Source organism: Euprymna scolopes, chromosome 24, assembly GCF_053919585.1.
Source record: "Euprymna scolopes isolate OS-2025 chromosome 24, ASM5391958v1, whole genome shotgun sequence".
In the NCBI taxonomy this organism is placed as follows: Eukaryota; Metazoa; Mollusca; class Cephalopoda; order Sepiida; family Sepiolidae; genus Euprymna; species Euprymna scolopes.
Genome location: NC_136505.1, coordinates 44,453,013 through 44,473,304, shown reverse-complemented (window position 1 = coordinate 44,473,304; position 20,292 = coordinate 44,453,013). Strand labels below are relative to the sequence as shown.

Here is a 20,292-nt window from a genome sequence, read left to right as displayed (position 1 = left end):
CCGAATCATGTTTCACTGTTCTGAGCCAGGTTTTCAGCTGATCTCCACAATTTTTTTTTCGACTGAAAGGCTGGTTCAGTAACTCTGCGGATGAAATCATCTTGGTGACGATAAAGAATGTGACCAAACCAGTGAAGGTATCTTGAGAGGAGAGCTTGCTACAAAGAGGACATGTTGCAGCAAGAATGAACAACATCATTTTTTTTTTTTTTTTTTTTTTTTTTTTTTTTTTTTACAAGGAAGTCACCACTTATCAAGGCCTGGAAGCCACTCGAGGATAAGGGTTCCTGGTTTCAAATCCCACTTTTCGACGTTTGTTCCTGCCATGGAAGAGAGATAAATATTTAGTTACTATAATTTTTTTATTTTCACTAGTAATTGATCAAATGAACACGAAGGATGTATCCCTCTCACAACAAGGGGAAGGCTATATAGCAACTATGTTAGGTGCATGATACTATATAAATTGGAGTGCTGTGCAGAGACCCAGCACTCCAATTTATATTGTATCATTGTTCACTATAGTTTCAGAATTTTTTTAGATGAGGATTGATACTTTGGATTATTCAGACTACTATTCTCATCTTGGAATATTCTAATTAAGATTGTTCTCGAAATTTTAGTCAAAATGTGTTTATAATATTAAAAAAAAACATATGATATAATTTTGTCAACTTTTTCTTCATACAAAATTAATGAAGCTTTAATAGAATTTGGTTCTTGCAGAATTGATCAAGTAGTTTTATCTTTAACTAAGAAAATAAAATTTTATGAGCAAGAGAGGAAGAACTGTCTCATGTCACCACCTTGAAAATAATCTCAAGAAACAAGGCAGATAACTCAAAAATAATTCAAACTTAAGATATTTGTTGTGATGTCTACAGGTTCCCATTAATTGTGTATAGATGGTTTTCTTGTTTAAAAATAAAACTATATGATCAATTCACGTAATTTTTGGAATATGATTTTTTTTTTTCGTGGGTATGTACATCATGCACATTTTTCTTTATTTTTGTTTTTTTTATAGGTTGAATTCTGGACAAGAACCTAGATTTCATTAATCTTTTCTTAGGATTTGATGTAAACAAATATTTTATTGTTTTTCAGATTTTAATTGATTCAAGTGAATATCTATCTAGCGATGAACTTGACATAGCAATAACTCAAGTGACGGGGTTGGATGATGCACAATGTACAGATTTCATTTCGATCAAGTCACAAATATTACAGCAATGCAAAAGTATAAATTCTTCCGTCTCTGACAGACATCCTCTCATTATCATCTTGGATAAGGTACTGTTATTTTTTATTTATTTATTTTTTTTTAATTTTGTCAACTTTACCACTCGACACTATTTCAAAACATTATTATTACATGAAACTATTATATGTAATGTTTCTATTTACTTGCTTCCCCATGAGGGCAGAGGTAGACACAAGGTCAGTTTTTAATGTGGGGAAAATCCAACTCCCCCCAAAAAAAGGTACTCTGGATAGGAACAAAAATAAAAATTCTCTGTCATGAAGGATTTCTCCTCCATTGATCGAGAACAGAAAAGGTGAAGTGTAACATCAGAACAGATACTAAACTGTGATCTTGGCCCGAAGGCCAGATAATGTTTATTTAACAAGAAGTACATGTAATAAAATTTGATAAAAAGTTACGATTGATGTTTGTCAATTATAAAAATTTACAACGTGGTGATATCTGGTTTATTGTGAGGAAAGTGTAGCAAAACAGTTTTTGGATTTTTTTCAATATTCTAGAACATATTTTCAAAGTGACCTCAATTCAGCTTTGCACATTTATTGAGACACAGTCTTTAATGCTATTAAAATGAAACTCAATTTCTTTAACATTTATAAAAAAAACTTTTCAACCATAGGTTGCTGTGGTTAATAGTACCCTACATGAGGATCCATCATTCAGATTCCTCACCTGTAACATTCACATGAATTGAAACAAATACATGGAATACAATTGGGCTCCCTCTACTGTGCTAGAAAACTTTTCACACCTGCCAATATTATGTGTCTATATTTATATCCTTACAGACTGACTAAGGAACGGCTGTTGCTTTTTTTTTTTCTTGTGGCTTTCTCGAGTTCCATAATGATTCTGGTTCTCTACGATGTCTTTGCAGTAGCCAGAGAGAAAATATTTAAGGTCTTCGATCTAAGGTACTTGTTTAAAATCAGTTTTAAGACTATTTATATGGCATTCAATGTTTTCTGTTAACCAATCCTGGGACAGATTTGAAGTGCGAGATCTTACCCTGTCTTGCTGGAACATCAATAAGTGACAGGTACAGGGTTTTCAGCCCATTCTTGTATACAGTGTTTTAGACTGCTAAACCGACTATCATATCGACCAGCTCAGCTGAATGCAATTTGGGAGTGTTCAGAATGGCTTGGATGTTTGTCACTGGCTATATTGAGATTCTCTATTGTTGCATAGTTCTCCAAATAGTTTGTGAGGTCTGAATGCTGCTCCCACTGCGATCTGCCTATATTTACAGATGCTGTTTTGGTCATGTATTGCTAAACTAAGAGTGATGAATTAATAAAGGATGTATAACAAAAAATTGTGTATGACGCTCATATTTTTAAGCGGTGACAGTGTAAGAAAAAGAAATAAATGATGATTTATTTTGATCCGTTCATCTTATTTCTTTCAATAATGGTTTTAAAAAGTAGTTTATCATATTTATATAAGTCACTTGATGAATGTTATGGACAACAAAGGTCAACATTTTGAAGATTGTTGAACAGAAGATATACGCTGTGATTTAGAATAATTGTTACTAACTTTTCCTGTCATAAAAACTTTTAATAATATTTACTATTTTGCTAGTTTCGTACCAAAATCAGACTAGCAAAGTCCTGTGCATTCTGGTAGGATTAGTTCTTTTCTTTCCATGGGTTTCCCTGTAGGCTACAACATGGTCATCTTCAAATCAAGTATCAACGAAGACTTCTCATAAACCGTGCTCATTAATTAATCAAATCTTCATTCCATTCATCATTTTCTATTTTCTCATAATGTTCTTCATCATTCAACTGACAATACATCCATTTCTTTAATCCTTTATCCTCTAGTAGCTTTTGATCTTGATAATTGGTAATTTATTGGTAATAAAAAAAATTAAGATTCTTAATTCTTGTTCATGTCTTGATCTAAGTAATCACACGAATAAAGAAAAAATGTTGCAACCAGAAATTAAACATGATTTTAAGGTTTCAACCAACCATCCTTCAGGGTGGAGGTTTCAATGACAGACTGGCAAAGTCTGAAGACATTCTTGTGTGCCAAGTTCTCTGTCTGATGTATGGTTCTGCACAGTTCTAGCAAGTCCACCGTCTCAGACTTTATCTTCTTGCTGTTTGAGAAAGGATTAGTTTATTGCTAATCGCCTAAGGTACTTCTGCTACCTTTCTCTCAGAGATGTGATGTTGCTGGTCTCAATTATTTTTTTTTTTTATAAATACTATCATGGCACCTGTTTTTTTTTGTTTTTTTTCTCAGAATTGTCTGATCTATTCCCTGCTTCCTTTGTTCTAGCTCGTTTCGTTGGTCTAGTGGTCTTAATCAATTTGCTGTTTTGATAGCTCATTCTAATACAGGTTTTTATTCCAGCAGCTTCTTTCTAAGAACTGCAGGCTTGTGGAACTCTCTTCCTGCTGACTGTTTTCCTCTTACCTATAACTTTGGTCTTTTTAATACTAAGACAAAGAGGCATCTACTGTATCTGCAATAATCATTTTTCATTCTTGATAGATTCTTATATCAAGTGGTTTCACACCTTGTCTGGAGCGATTAAAAAAAAAAAAAAAAAAAAAAAAAAAAAAAAAAGAATAAAAACGCCTTGTGTTTTTGTCTGTTAAAAGTTACTTGTTTCTTGTTTTTCAGGTGGTGCAACATCTTCCCTGGGAAAATCTGCCAATTTTGCGCAACAAACCTGTTTCTCGGATGCCGTCCTTGTATTACCTTAAAGTCCAAATGTCTTATTTCCATCATAGAAATTCAGTCATAACGGATGGTTTTGATCCGCAAAGTACCTTCTATGTACTGAATCCGGATGATAATCTGCCGTGCACTCAAGAAATCTTTCAAAAATCTTTTGAAACGTAAGTGTTTCTGTTTTTCTTTTTTTTTTTCTTTTTTCTTTTTTTTTTTCTTTTTTTTCTTATTCTTCAATCCCCCAGACAAGGCATATTGCCACTTGGATGTAAGGGGATACTATTTGGGACCATGACTAAAGGAGCACTATGTAAGGAGGTGAGCAGCGAGATGTCTGTTCACATTACATTTAAATTTCTACATGGTCACGTCAATTAATACCACCAGACCACCAACATGTAAAAACTGTAGTGAAATTGGAGAACACATTAATTGCGAAATGCCATTAAAATGTGCAAACTGTAAACAAACATGCAACTGACTCAGTGAAAAGAATGTGAAGTTTGGAAGAAGCAAAAAACAAATAACTACAGCCAAGCACCAAAAATCTATCCTACACAAAAGCGAGAAGGTTAGTTGAGATCACATCAGACTCACCAATGTATGTAAATATAGCTAAAATAACAACTTGATTTCAAGACAAGAAACGACACAAAACAATCTGAATTGATGAAAGAATTAAGATTACTGGTAGAAATATTAAAGGAAAATTTAACAAGATTAACTAAATGGAACCTAAAGGAAAATCCTCAATCCCAGAATGATGAAACTAAAATACTACAAACCAAACAAAACAACAGCAAACACCAGACTTACCCAATACTACTATCAAACCCAAGGATCTTTAATCCACCAAAACAAAACCTCCTAAAAAAAAAACCATCATAACAAACAGAAAATAAAAATGATGCTGTTTGAGGATGAACACAACTTCAAACTAATCGAAACCAAAAACCAAGAAAGATACCAAAGACAGAGAAAATCAAGAAGCCCAAATAAAAACAAGCTAAAAAGTCTGGAGATTGAAAAATCTTGTCAATGCTCCCAATCTAGATCTAAACTAGAAATAACACCAAATGAAGTACCAAACCAAAAACCTAAAATAATACAAAAAATGGAAGTAGATAAACATTCGCAAGCACCTACAACACCTTCCCATAAGCAAAAATGATAATAGAATACCAAAACATGCAGAGAAATAATAATCAATTCATGGATAGAAATAAAAAAAAAAAACAACAACAAATCATACAATGGAATTGTGGACTAAAATCAAATTATTCCAAGCTCCTTATTCTTATTTCACTTTTCAACCCAGCCCAATCTGCCTTCAAGAAACCATCCTAAAAGAAGAAGACAACATCAATATTAAGAACTACCAAATACATTCATAACTCTTAGGGCAGGGTCTCTGGGGGAGTAACTATTATAATCAGAAATGATATACCCGACAACAAAATAAACATAACTAACAAACGAGCAATTGCCATTAACACCATTTTATATAAAACAATGACGGTATGCTGTCTATATATCCCATCAAATGATAACGATTATATATATATATATATATATATATATATATATATATATATAAACAAATTAAAAAAACTGATTGACCAATTACCTAAACTTTTCATCCTATATAGCATGAAAACTATATTTTAGAACTTTTTATATATTCCCTAGATTGTAATATCTATGATTTGCGAACGGTCGTCATCTCTATATTTCTTTAGAGTGAGTTTTTTTAAAAAAGCGAAACTGAATTGAATCAAATCAGCTTGCTGGCCTTCATGGCCGGCACGTCTTGAAGGCAATCAGCTTTGATCAATGTGGGGAATACCCTTCATCTCAGACAATTGTTATTCATTCGAGAACTCTCCCTTTTCGGGGGGGGGGGGGGCGGGCTTGGTTTCCCCAACATCGTGGGGAAACAAATAAATGAAAGCCAATTGTCTTTCTGGACGTCCCAGCCGGAAGGCCAGACAGTTCGATTTGCTTCAATCAGTTTTGCTTTATTTATACGAGAAAGAGAAACAAACACAGGGATCCAGGGATTTTTTAAAAGTCAATCAAAATAAAAATAAAGACGTCTTTTCTTGAATAGTAGATATTATAATCTAGGAAGTAACCCTTGCTGAAAAATGCTGACATATACTTGATGAAATTAAGTCAAATTTTTTTTTCAGAGAACTTCATTCCATAACAGATACGTACAGTATAAATTGGCTTGAACATACAAAAATGTGTGCAACCATTTTGCCTTATATATATATACATATAGATGAAAAAATGGTGGATCAGTAATATATGATAGGGGCAATTTTTTTTTTTTTAGCAGATCTTCTACTCAATCATTTTTGTTTTTACTAATTTTGATATGACCCGTAATTTTGTAATAGTATTTTTACTTAAAATGTATTTTTTGATATTCAATTATAATGCATAAGCATAGATAAAGCACTTTCCCTTGACACTAGCGCACGAGTGCATGTATTTAGTGACTTCAATGTCCACCACAACAACTGGTTTGGATTTTCTACTTACACAGACACAGCTGGTACCACAACACGTAACTTCTCTATATCTCATTCCCTATCACAGTTGGTTACATTTCCAACCCGTTTCCCAGATCAGCATGAACAACACGCATCACTTCTAGATCAGTTTCTGACCACAGTTCCCGATGAGTGTGTAACGAGTGCCCACAGCCCTCTTGGGAACGTCGATCATGCAGTGGTAATGGTTGAAATCGCCCTAAACTCTAGAGCCAAAACTGAAGAGACACTGCTCAAAACAACGAGATATTATAAAAAGGCTGACTGGAAAGCCATCAGGGACCTCATCAGGGATGCTCCAAGGCAAAATATTTTTTCACGTCCTGCTGAACATTGTGCAAATGAGACCACTGAATGGTTCAAAGCGGCAATTGAAGTATATGTTCCCACATGCAAATTCTATAGCAAACCCCACTCTCCCTAATGGTTCACTTCAATTTGTGCAGCTGCCATAGTGCAGATTTAACCGACATAAGTTCAGTTCAAACAGACAGAAGTACATAGAAGCCAGAAATAACTGTAAGAAAGAAATAGTGACAGCTAAGAGAGAATTTACTGAAATCACCCAAAAACGCATCGAAGCACAGAAATTAGGAACCCGAGACTTCTGGAAAATCTACAACAGTGTAGTAAATAATGGGCAATCAACAATTCCCCCACCATCCAACAATCATGAGATTGTTTGCTCAGCAACTGAGAAGGCTAACATGCTTGCCAGATGGTTTGCCTCAAACTCCACACTGGACTCTACTAACCACCCCCTCCCTGACTTTCCTTTGCAGACAGACGCCACATTAGACGATCTGAAAATCACCCCTTCTCAGGTGCATGCTATCATAAGAAAGCTTGACACTGCAAAAGCATTTAGACCTGATCTCATCCCGGCTGTTCTATTAAAAAAGTGCGCCGCCAAAGTAGCTCCAGTTCTCTCCAAACTTCACAACAAATGCCTTAATGAATCTTGCTTTCCTGCCTGCTGGAAAACTGCTTCTGTAGTGCCAGTTTTCAAGAATTCTGGTGAAAGAACTGACTCAGTAAATTATCGCCCCATTAGCCTCCTCCCACTTTTCGCCAAAATATTTGAGACCATAATTAACCAAGCTCTAGTCCATCATCTTACAGATGCTAAACTTCTGACTGACCAACAATATGGATTTAGGCAAGCCCGTTCCGCAGCAAACATCCTAACTGTAATCTCAGAAAGTATATACCAGTCACTGGACAAAGCAGGGGAGAGTAGAGCGGTAGCTCTAGATATATCTAAGGCTTTTGACAGGGTATGGCATGAGGGTCTTCTCAAGAAAATCAGATCATACGGCATCACTGGAAGAATACATAACATAATTAGATCCTTCTTAGATAAGAGACAAAACCCAGGTTGTCCTTGACGGTTGTACATCTAAACAATGATATAAATGCAGGAGTGCCTCAGGGGTCTATCCTTGGACCTTTATTGTTCCTGATATTCATAAATGACCTCCCCGACAACATTGCCTCTGAGATGGGTATGTATGCTGATGACACCACGCTCTATAACAGACACAACAGGAAAACAAATGAACACATCTAAAGAAATGGCAGAAACACTGGAGGATGACCTCCAATTTGTAGTGGCATGGGGACAAAAATGGATGGTCACATTCAATGCTGCCAAGACTAAACTTGTTTCCTTCAATAATTACAAGAAACCTTCCCTACCACCAATAGCAATGGCCAAAGACTCTTTATCTGAAAGTACATCTTTTAAACTCCTCGGCCTAACGTTCACAGGAAACATAAGTTGGAACAATTACATTGAGAACATTGTCAGGACCCCTGCGAAGAAGGTGGGCTCTCTCTACCGTGCTAGAAAACTATAAACGCCTGAAAGTATCCTATACGTCTATAAGGCCACCATTCGCCCATGTATGGAGTATTGTTGTCATATTTGGGCTGGTGCATCTGCCATTAGTCTCTCGTTCCTAGACAAGGTTCAAAAGAGAGTCGCCAATCTGATAGGTCCTGAACTGTCAGCTAAACTTCAGCCTCTGTCCCATCGACGAAATGTTGAATCCCTCTGCCTGTTCTACAAGTACTTTAACGATTAATGCTCTGACGAACTGCAAGCACTTGTGCCCCCTCAACGTAAATACTCCTGACAAACCCGACAAGCAGCTAAATCCCACCCCTTCACAGTAGAGATCCCTAGATGCAAGAGAGCCTTTTTAGTTTCTTCCCCAGAACAGCTAGACTTTGGAATACCCTTCCGGGTCCCTGCTTCCCCAACTGTACTGACATGCAGAAGTTCAAGTGCAACGTGAACTGACATCTTGCTGCCCAACTTCCTACACAGTACCCCTGATGCTTATGTCCCTGATAGTAGCCCCCTACAACAAAGTGGCAATATGCCTTGTTTGGGTGAAAATGCAATAAAGAAATAAAAAAAAATTTTATTGTATTTTAGAATCAAATTAAAAAAAGGAAATGTCTTTCTTTTCTTTTTTTTTCCAGTACTGAAGGCTGGGAAGGTGTTGTAGGTAAGCCTCCTACTGCAGACCAATTCATTTCTGCTCTCACACAAAACGATATAATGATGTAAGTATATATATTTATTTTCTTCATTTTCAAAACTGATGATGGAAAACTAAACTTTCAAGCAAAAGTTGTGAAGATATGAGAACACCTTTACTTAACAGGAAAACATTTTTTCCTGAAAATGAGAAATAGCTTCTAGTCAACTAATGGCTAATGTAATTACTCACTTCCGGTGTAGGGCTACTGGAAGTAATAACAGGACAGATCAGTTCTTTCACTTTTTTTTTTTTCTTTTTCAGTATTTCTATTGTAAAGCGATTTATTGAAAAAAATATAAGAAAAGAATATTATTGAAAAATTAAAAATTAACAAACCTATACAGATAAAAATAACACAATTAGTCTTTTTTTGCACTTATAAAAAAAATTTTTTAATTTTTATTTTATTTGAAATTTTATAAGAAATATGCGCTTATGAAATTATAAAAATAAATCTTTGGTACTTGTATAGTTTAATCAAGACATTAAAAAAATGAAAATATCGAAAGAAAAAAAAAAAGGTTATATGTATGTATCCGTTTTGAACTGAAGATCTCTGAAAATAATTTCACTTAATTTGATCGAGTAGATTTGTTTTTTTTTTACAGCGGAAAAACACGTTTTTATAACAGCACATTGAAGGTAGCCATCTTTGAATTTTTTGAACACGCCACGGGGGGATAACTCCGTTTAAAGAACCAACACTCCTTCGCCATCTTTAATACTAGCTTTTCTTCCTAAAAATCGAACCTTTTGCTTGGTATCATAACTAATTGTTTTTTCGCTGTAAAAAAAACTACTTGATAAAATTAAGTGAATTTTTTTTATTATTTTTATTTTTTTTTTGGAGATGTTCATTCCATAACAGATACGTACAATATAAACTTTTTCTTTTCCGATATTTTCATTTTTTAATATCTTGATTAAACTACACAAGTATCAATTCTTTGTTTATTTTAAGAATAAGTTTTTTATTTGAATTTATATAATATATGTTTATGAAAATATAAATTATGGTACTTGTCTACATTTGGGCCTATAAAAAAAATTTTTCAAGAAAAATCTTTAAAAAATCTTAGATGTACATACCTATCACTACATAAAGATGTCATATTTCAAAAATCACGTGAATCAATCAAGTATTTTTTTTTTATTTAAGAAAATCAAATTTTATGACAAATTTTATCAAAGGATAAGTGTGCGCCATCTTAATTATAAATGATCGGAAATGTAGAATCAACAAGGGACTACAAATCGATTTTGAAAAAAAATATCTTTCTAACCTCGAAAAATCCTTTGAAATTACCACTTTTATAGATTGGGGGGGCACTGAATACAAAAATAACGTTTATGAACACAATTTAACGTAAAATGAGCATCTACACGTGTACCCCCGCCCCTTCCCCCAACAAAAAATTCTGTGTTTACATTTGGGGGGAGTGTTGTGGTTTGATTTTCTTAAATAAAAAAAAACTACTTTACCGATTTACGTGATTTCGTACATCATAAAGATTTTTAAAGCTTTTTCTTGAAAATAAATTTTTTTGTAGGCCCATATGTAGACAAGTACCAAAATTATTTACACCAAATAACAAAATTACAAACATCATAAAAAAAAAAAACGTATCCAATACATAATATTCCCAAAATAGTTTAAAAAGATTTTAAGAAATGTTTTCAATAATTCTTAATTAAAAAAAAAATAATTTCAATGATTCTTAATTAAAAAAAAATAATTTCAATAATTCTTAATTAAAAAAAAATAATTTCAATAATTCTTAATTAAAAAAAAATAATTTCAATAATTCTTAATTAAAAAAAAATAATTTCAATAATTCTTAATTAAAAAAAAATAATTTCAATAATTCTTAATTAAAAAAAAATAATTTCAATAATTCTTAATTAAAAAAAAATAATTTCAATGATTCTTAATTAAAAAAAAATAATTTCAATGATTCTTAATTAAAAAAAAATAATTTCAATAATTCTTAATTAAAAAAAAATAATTTCAATGATTCTTAATTAAAAAAAAATAATTTCAATAATTCTTAATTAAAAAAAAATAATTTCAATAATTCTTAATTAAAAAAAAATAATTTCAATAATTCTTAATTAAAAAAAAATAATTTCAATAATTCTTAATTAAAAAAAAATAATTTCAATAATTCTTAATTAAAAAAAATAATTTCAATAATTCTTAATTAAAAAAAAATAATTTCAATAATTCTTAGTTAAGATAAGACTGAAAAAACTTTTCGATGATTATTAGATAAAAAAAAAAAAGGGTTGGTTCAGAAAAACATAATTAAAAAAAAAAGTGCATGCATAGGGAAGATATAGGCATGAGAGAAAAAAAGCAAACTGATTTGCCTCGTCACCATTTCCGGTAGCGCTATGCCAGACGTTAGGAAGTACATTAGATGACTATAACGTAAAAATAAATTATACCCACAAGTACATTAAAAGTTTTGAAATATTCACACTATTTTCAGCTATAGATTTTTTCCCCCTTTTTTTAATTCTATTGTTTTCAAAGCATTTATTTATTGAGCATAAAGAATTAGAGATTTCTTTATTTTGGATTTAATTATTTAAGTATTTCCTGATACTTAGAGACTCAACAATGACTGTAGATATATACAATAACATTTAAATCTGAATAAAGTATATATATTTTGTTCTAGGCTTGTGATAAGTTTGATTTCTCCATCAACCCTGATAAAATGATGATCATATTTCAATATGATTTTCATGAGCTGAAAAGTATACTTGAAAAATTTGCCGTAGTTCTATTTATTCTTGTTTGAAACAGACGTCCGACCCAGTCTAAATAATATCTAATTCACTCCAAAATTATTTTCTTTATAAAAATAAAACGACTTGTTCAATTTACATGATTTTTTTTTTTCTGTTTGTTACAAGTATGTACAACACAGCTTTTTTTTATTTTGTTTTTTAATATATGGTGAATTCTGGATAAACACCAGGAAATTTTATGACAAATATGTAGAATATGCACATATGGTAGCGAGCGTTTCTAAAGTTCTCAAAGAAAAACTTAGCTATATCGAACGAGATGTATTGAATCGGTTCATAGGAATCTTCCAATCAAAATGTGTATAAAACATTCAAATTTGATGTTGAATAAATAAGATATAATGTAATTCACTTATATTCAGAAATAAGTTGGTTCGGAGTTAACTCCCTTTCATTACCAAGTTTTTTTTTTGTTCTTTTTTTACTCTCCTTTGTCTTTATGAAAGACTAGTCTGGGTGCCCGGTGTTGCCTGGGTGTTTGGAGGTGTGTGTTGAGCACCAAAAAAAAAAAAAAAAAACGTGCTAGTAGGCAGGCAGGCATGACGCGAAGGCAGAAAAGAAAGTGAAATAAAACCTGACATCTTACCGCTATGTTATGACGCGACAGGAAGTGAAAAGCGTTTAAATTTAGCAATATCAATCAAAAGGTTGACTTGCAAAAATGGATAGTTAAGTGAGTGTGTTTACGCAGGCACAGAAATAAACATCTGGCTTGAGGCCAGTCAAGCTTCCCATTTTTTGCTGTTTTATTTATTTGTTTCCCCATAATGTCGGGGAAATCAGCTCTCCCGAAAAAGAGAACTCTCAAATGAGTAGCAATTGTCTGATAAGTAGGGTTTCCCCCACATTGATCAAAGCTAATTGTCTTCAAGACATCCCAGCATGAAAGGCTAGGTACTGTGCCTTCGCTCCGATCAGTTTCGCTTTTATACAAAAAAGACAAACACTCGAAAGGACGGGAAGGAGGCAATTTTTTAAAACTCGATCAAAATAAAGATAGAGACGACATCCGTTTGCAAATCGGAGGGAAGTTTCTCCATAAATGTAACCGATGCGAGAAGGCCGACGAAAAACGCCTTTCGTGGACATGCAAAAACGCACACGCCCATTTTGCCTTTTATATAATAGACTAGCGGGGGTACTCGGCGTTGCCCATGTGTTTGGAGGTGTAAAAAAAAAACAAAGTTTTGGGAGGGAGGTAGGCTCGAACCCAAAGCCTTGACGCGAAGGTGAAAAAGAAAGGAAAAAAAACCTGTCACCTTACCGCTTGGCCACGATGGGACAGTAAATGAAAAGCGTTTTTTTTTTTTGTTTTTTACATTTTCACCCCAAAACAAGGCGCATTGCCACTTTGGTGTAGGGGGCTACTATCAGGGGCAGCAAGTGACAGGTGTGTGAATTTAATGAGGTCAAACATCATGCGACTTAACCTTGGCTGCAAGCCAGTTTTCCCAAGATGTTGGGGAAAGGGAAGTGTCCAAATGAATAGCAATTGTCTGATATAAGGGGTTTCCCCTCGCATTAATCAAAGCTGATTGCTTTTCTGGACCTTCTGGCACGAATGCCGGGTACATGCCTTTTTTCGGATTCAGTTTCGCTTATATACGGAAAAGCCAAATAAACATGCGGAGACTAAGAAATACTGCAAAAATAGTGTGTAAAAGTCGGCCAAATAAAAGATACACACCACTCCCTTTCGTAGATCAGAGATATTATAATCTAGGGAACATATAAAAAGTTCTCAGAAACAGTGACCACCTCTGAGCCCCAACCCCACTTTTGGTGGACATACACAAAAAATGCACACACTAATACACATTTTGCCTTTTATATATATATAGATTATTTTTCTTTGTTTCTTTTTTATGGACCAAACTAATTTGCTTTATTCATAGAATTGGGTAGCAAGTCGTTTTTTTTTTTTTTCTTTCTTTGTTTTTTTAATTTGCCACTGAATCGTAAGCGATTACTGTGAATTAGTGGCATTAGGGGAGTTGTGCAGTGTGATATTTGTTTACATTACAAATAAATTTCTGCATGCTGGTAAATTGAAGAAATAGGGAGCTGAGAAAGGATTCCAAAGACTAGCAGTTAAAGAAAAGAAGCTTTTAGAGTAGAACGTCCTCAAGTGTCTTCACAGTGAATAGATGGGATTTAGCAGATTGTCGAGTTGGTATATACATATAGGAGGCACTAGAGCAGCGAGTTCATCAAAGCACATTCTATTGAAGTCGTAAAAGAAGCAGAGGCAACATTGCAGTGATGGGACAGGAGATGGAGCTTGATAGATAGTGTGGTATTTATTTGGTTAGAGATTCTTATTCTTGTCTAAGAGGGAGAGACTAGTTGATGATACGTCAGCCTAGATGTGACAATAATATTCTATGCATGTGTTATATATTTGCTGTGGCCAATTGTTAATTGTGTTTTTCAGTCGATATTTCTAAATCGACTTTTGTCACAGTAAGACAGCTAATTTATGAAAATATTTTGTTTATTCCGCACTGACAACAATTTTCAATTTAGTATAATGGGTGTTGACATCAGTGAAGGCGGATGGCGGGTAGCTGTACAGATGTTTTGGCATGTGTCAGTTTGTCCACTGTCTGTGACCAACTCTTCTCGCTTTCTGTTGTGTTGATTTATATAAACATTCTTTCATCTTGGAATGTTTAATATTTTCTATTGTCTCGACTTTTTGACTGATATCCTCTCGCATATTTCTGGTCAAATTATGTATAGAGAATGATGGAAAGTTTCGCATTCTTCAAATGGAATTAATTTGCATGTGTGCTACCCATCAAATGCCCCTCTTTTTGGGGTTACCTGCCAAATATCCAACACGTGGCCAGATGGTAGCTTTGGAGAAAGTAGCCGTTGTGAGAAATTTTCTAACCTGGTAGAGGGAATCCACCTTCCTTGCAAATGGCATTGGCAATGTTTTTTTTATGTATTTGTTCCATTTCATGTAATTGTGAGTATAGGCTGAGGAGTTTGACTGAAACTCTGGCATGGTGTTATTTACCATGGCAATCAATATTTAAAAATGTTTCTTGTAGTTTTAAAGGAAAGAAGCTTTGTCTTAGTAGCATTAAATGTTATCCATTTATGTTCTTCGTTTAACTATAGACTAAGGATTCAGCCATTGCTTTGGATATGTGCATGTCTTTTTTACCCACTTGTTCAGGGTAGAATGTGGTGTCATCAGCAAATATACCCATCTCGGACACAATTTTATCAGAGAACTTGTTTAAAAATATTAAGAACAATAAAGATCCAAAATCAACCTCTTTTTATCTTGGCTACCATTTTCAACTGACTCTTTTAAAAATTATTTGATCTCGTGATTATTTTTTTCTCTATATTTTATTCAGTATTGCATCACTTTAGTTATTAGACCCAGTAAGAAGTTTGGATTGATCTTCCATTATTTTTCAAAACTTTGCATGGGCAGCAGTTTCTTCTTATTTAATTCATTTATTTATAGTCCTGTTGCTATGGGCTACATCAGGGTTATATTTCCACTCTCATATCATTCTATATTTTGTTATTAGGTTTTTTTTTTTTTTTTTTAAATTTTCCACAGAAAAAAGGTCTCATCTCATTTTGATTAGTAATTGCAATCAACAGTTGGTTGTATTCTTCTCAAACTAGTTTATCAATATTAATCAATTAAAAATATTCTTACGACACAATCACGTTGATATAAAGCCTGGTTGTTACCACATTGGTGAATATTTGGAGAATGCCAGTCACCGTTTGTAGGAAGACATTGACATCAATCTGCAAGAATTGCAAAAACCTAACGTTGTCATCTCTACTGGCCAGGATATTAAAGCAACTAGAGATCGCTTCTGAATTTAAGTTGTCCATAAAATTTCTTTCAGGGGAAGCTGATTCAACCTACCATCGAATAAGCGTTACTGCTGCCTGTCTGACAAAGAAGACTAAAATTTAGTTGGAAGTTCTAAAAATAAAATCCAAGACAAGAAAATGAGTTTAAGAAAATTTGTATTTAACCCTATATTCTGATTTGCATAAGGTGTAAAGGTGTTATGTATTTTCGAAAGAATGATTTTATTAGATGAATGATTTTTTGAAAGAGGTCTGTGTTAATTAAAAATTCCTTAAAGCCTCATTTTATTTAAAATTAAATTAAGGTTATAATACAACAAATAGAATAGCAATTTATTGCAAATACATATTTAATGTCAATATTAGGTTGGTGTAAAAGATTTTACTGATTTTAAAATTTCATCGTGAAAATGAAAAAAAAAAAAAACTGTTTTTTAAAAAAACTTATTCATAACAATAACAACCTTTGCTCTTTATAACTTGATTCCATCTGTCAATGAATTTATAAACGCCTCGCTTGTAAAATTCTTTAGGTTTTGATGTGAAATATGAATCTAACTCGGATTCAATCTCCTCTTGTGATGTTAACCTAAGTTCATCTCAATGGTTTTGTAATTCTCAAAATAAGTGATGATCCGATGGAGTTAGGTGCTGTGTAAGGTCGAGCATTATCATGATGGAATACAACTCCATTTTTGTTGCCTGAAGAAGATTGTTTTAGGATCAACGTTAGTGAGAAGATTGTAGAAAAATATGAATGCTGTTTTAATAAGCTGAAAGAAAAAAGTTATAAATTAATCATGGTGATATATTTAAGTAATAAATATAAATAAATTGAAATGGTTTAAAATGCACCATCTACAAACTATCAAAAACTCTTGTGCCAACCTGATACATCTTGGTCTCTTTAGCACAAGTCTTAAGTATGGTATAAAAACAACAAAGGAAACATGCTGCTCTTTGCTATTGTTTTAAAGTTATTCAATAAATTAAACTTAATTATAGTTAAAACTAGCAGTTCAGCCCGGCTTTGCTCGAGCCCTATGTACTGTCTCTAACTTACCCTACTTATGAATACAATTTATGTAAGATTTCAAATGTTTAGATCAAAATTTGTCCAAGTAATTTTGTAGAGACCGCAGAGGTCAATTTTTTAAAAATTTGACCCTGATTTATTATTGTGGTCTCAAATCAAAATACAAAGTTTTACCCATGTCCAAGTTACCTACATCTAAAATTTCAAGTCTTTAGACCCAAAATTGGTGAAGGAATTTGGTAGAATCTGCAAAGGGCAACTCTTTCAACAGCCAAATTTTCGCCCCAAAACTGATTGCTTGCCGCATGTCTGAATACCTGTTATGTATAAATTTCAAATGTTTAGACCCAAAATTGGCTGAGTAGTTTGTTAGACACCGCAAAGGTCAAATCTTTTGAACTTTGACCTCTTAACAGCTGAAATTTTCAACCCAAAATGATTAAAAAGCTTACCCTATCTCTGAATAATCTTTATGTAAAATTTCAAATGTTTAGACCCAAAATTGGCTGAGTAATTTGGTAGAAACCGCAGAGGTCAAATTTTTTTAAACTTTGACCCCAATTTTGACCCCCTTAACATTTACTGTTTTGGGCTCAAATCAAATTAAAAAGTTTAATCCATGTCCAAGTAACCTACATTTAAAATTTCAAGTGTTTAGACCCAAAATAGGCGGAGGAGTTTGATAGAGTTTTCAAAAGTCAAATCATTGAACTTTGACCCCTTGACAGTCAAATCTCAAGTCTCTAGACCAAAAATTGACAGTTATTTGGTAGGAAAATATACACAGACAGATGCACACAGAGACATTTTCACTGTTATATATATATATATATATATATATATATATATATATATATATATATATAGTTTACATACACTAAAAAGTATATAACTAACAATCTTCATTCACAAAAAAAACGTATAACTTTGTGTGTTAACAAGCTTTTAAATTGTTCGCTTGTAAAAATGTTTGGTTTTGATGTAAAATATGAATCTAACTAATGTTCAATCTCCTTTCGTTGACCTAACTAAGGCCATCTAAATGGTTTTGTAATCTTTTGAAATAAGTGACAATCCAAGGAAAATGGGTCAAGGGCATATGTTGGATCGCATAAGATTTCTCAACAGAAGTCTCATGGGAAATGTTTGGTCAGTAGTGCTTTGTGAGAATAATATATGATGGAAGATAACTTTCTTTGAGTAAAGAAGTTTGTTTTTGAGTCAACATGGGTGAGGAGACTGTAGAAAAATATAAATGATGCTTTAAAAATCTGGAAGAAAAAAGTTATAAATTAATGATATTTAGTATGTTATGTGATTATAGTTTTAGCGTTCGTTTCTCCAATATCTTCCTCGTTTAAATATCTTTCTGGAAAGAGATTGGGTATTTATGGGAGAGGCCACATGAGGGTTGCCAACATCTGTAAGTGTAAGTATTTCTGTGTAACAAACTGGTTTTGAACTTGGCACACCCAGGTTATCAGTTCATTCCGTTAACCACTTCATAATAATATGTGTAAAGTAAAATGCAATGGTTTAAATACTCCTTCTTTAAAACGGCATCAATCTGATATGAAAGTTTGTTTGTTTTTTTGCACAAAGGAGTCACCATTTATCAAGACCCACAGGCCACTCAAGGATAAGGGTTAATGAGTGTATGGTAGTCAATCGTTAGTAGTAGAAATTTGATAAATTGGATTACTTAAGGGATCGGTTTATCAAGAACTTGTTTATGTTAGACTTGAAGACGACCATATTGTAGTTAGCTGGAAAGCAGGCAAATGGGACAGAGTTCCACAGGCATGCAGTTCTAAGAAAGAAGCTTTGTTCATGGAATTCATGTTTAGGTTTAGGCATAAATAAAGAGTGTGGTAGTGGTTAATCCTTTTATTGCCTGTTCTTACCTTTCAGCTACTGCGGTCATGGCAGCGGTAACAAATATCTCCATGGTGATCATCTCCAGCAACTAAATTGCAGAGCAGCTGCTCTCTTAATGGGCTGTAGCAGCGGACAGATGGAAGCAAAAGGTGTCCTCGATGAAACGGGAATGATTAACAATTACTACCTCGCATTCTGGTAAGAATTTGTTTTCTTCTATACATTATAATTTCTCATCGTCTGTTTATCTTTCTCTTCCACTTTTCTCAGAAACTACTGGACTAATCTGGCTAGAATTTTGCATGGATCTTTTTTATAATAAGGTGCAGCGAACTAAGTATTATGGTATCCATTCGAGGGATTATTAGGGATTAGTCACTCCAGTACCACATTTTTTCTGAAACTGCTGGCCTGATCTAGCTGAAATTTTGCATGAACCTTTATGTTAAGGCATAGGAAACTGAGTATTGTAGTATCAATTTGATTAACAGAGATTTGTTGCAATATTTTTTATATGTAAACTTGGTATGATCACCGAAAGTTGAAAGGTTCTCCTTATCGATACTAGCAACGATAAGGAAGGAGTTAAAAATGGATATTGATAACGATGCTATAAATTTGTTAGAATTACATTTTTCATTTGCTGGAAAAGAACCTGTATACTTTTCTCATTTACATTATTTTATCAATATTGTAATGTTTTTTTGTAACCCGATACTTCCCTATAAGGTATTTTAAACTGAATTTTATTTAATTCGTCGAAGGTTCACTTTGAAAAAGTGAACTACCTGTATTGTATATTCCTGCATATTCTTCCTAGCTCTTTTGTCCTAACACCATTTAAGACATGATTTTCAAAATTTTTTTTTTTTGTCCAGTCCTGTGATTGTGGCTAATCTGTGGGATGTGACTGACCGTGATATCGACCGATTTCTGCAGAATCTTCTCGACAACTGGATCCTTTCGAAAGATCACAGCAAAATGTCGCTCACTGAAGCTGTAGTGAAAGCTCGAAGTGTTTGTAAACTTTCCTACCTAATTGGTTGTGCCCCGGTGGTCTACGGCATACCGCTCTGATCCGAAACGCTCTCCTAGAGGCCGGATATTTTTTCTTTTTCTTGTAACAAAAATATTTAATTTATAGAAATATACAACGTCATTACAGAGGAAAACTATCATGGTTTCTATGTATGTTTATAGAGAGATATTTACACACACATAATTACAAACACACACGTACATAATATACACAAATGCACACACGTACACACACATATATGTATATATAAAAACATACAGACACACACACACACACACACATATATATATATATACACACACGTGTGTATGTGTGTGTATATATATATATATATATATATATACATACACATATATGATGTAGAGAGACATAAATATAATTCTTTTTATTTTCATTTTGTGAAATGTAATTTTTTAATTTCTAAAAATAATTTTTGGTCATGCAAAAGAAATGAATGATTTGTATTAATTAAAGTTTGTTTAATACACAAGTGCTTTGTGTTTTTTTGTTTTTTTTTGTTTCTTTTTCTTTTGCTTTCTGTTAGTGTTTCTTTCCCTGGATAATTAATTGCCAACACCTGTCAAAAAAAAAAT

At 33.2% G+C, this 20,292-nt stretch overlaps 1 protein-coding gene across 1 annotated transcript in view; it reads left to right on the top strand.

Moving 5' to 3' along the window:
• LOC145246684 (uncharacterized) overlaps positions 1-19,873 on the top strand; it is a 98,370-nt gene extending 78,497 nt beyond the window's left edge. The window contains exons 20-24 of the mRNA XM_080108404.1: positions 1,108-1,293; positions 3,911-4,128; positions 9,013-9,096; positions 18,694-18,858; positions 19,539-19,873. Of these exons, the coding sequence (XP_079964530.1) occupies positions 1,108-1,293; positions 3,911-4,128; positions 9,013-9,096; positions 18,694-18,858; positions 19,539-19,737 (852 nt within the window). The 3' untranslated portion in view covers positions 19,738-19,873. The remainder of the gene's footprint in view (positions 1-1,107; positions 1,294-3,910; positions 4,129-9,012; positions 9,097-18,693; positions 18,859-19,538) is intronic.
• Positions 19,874-20,292: the final 419 nt, after the last annotated feature.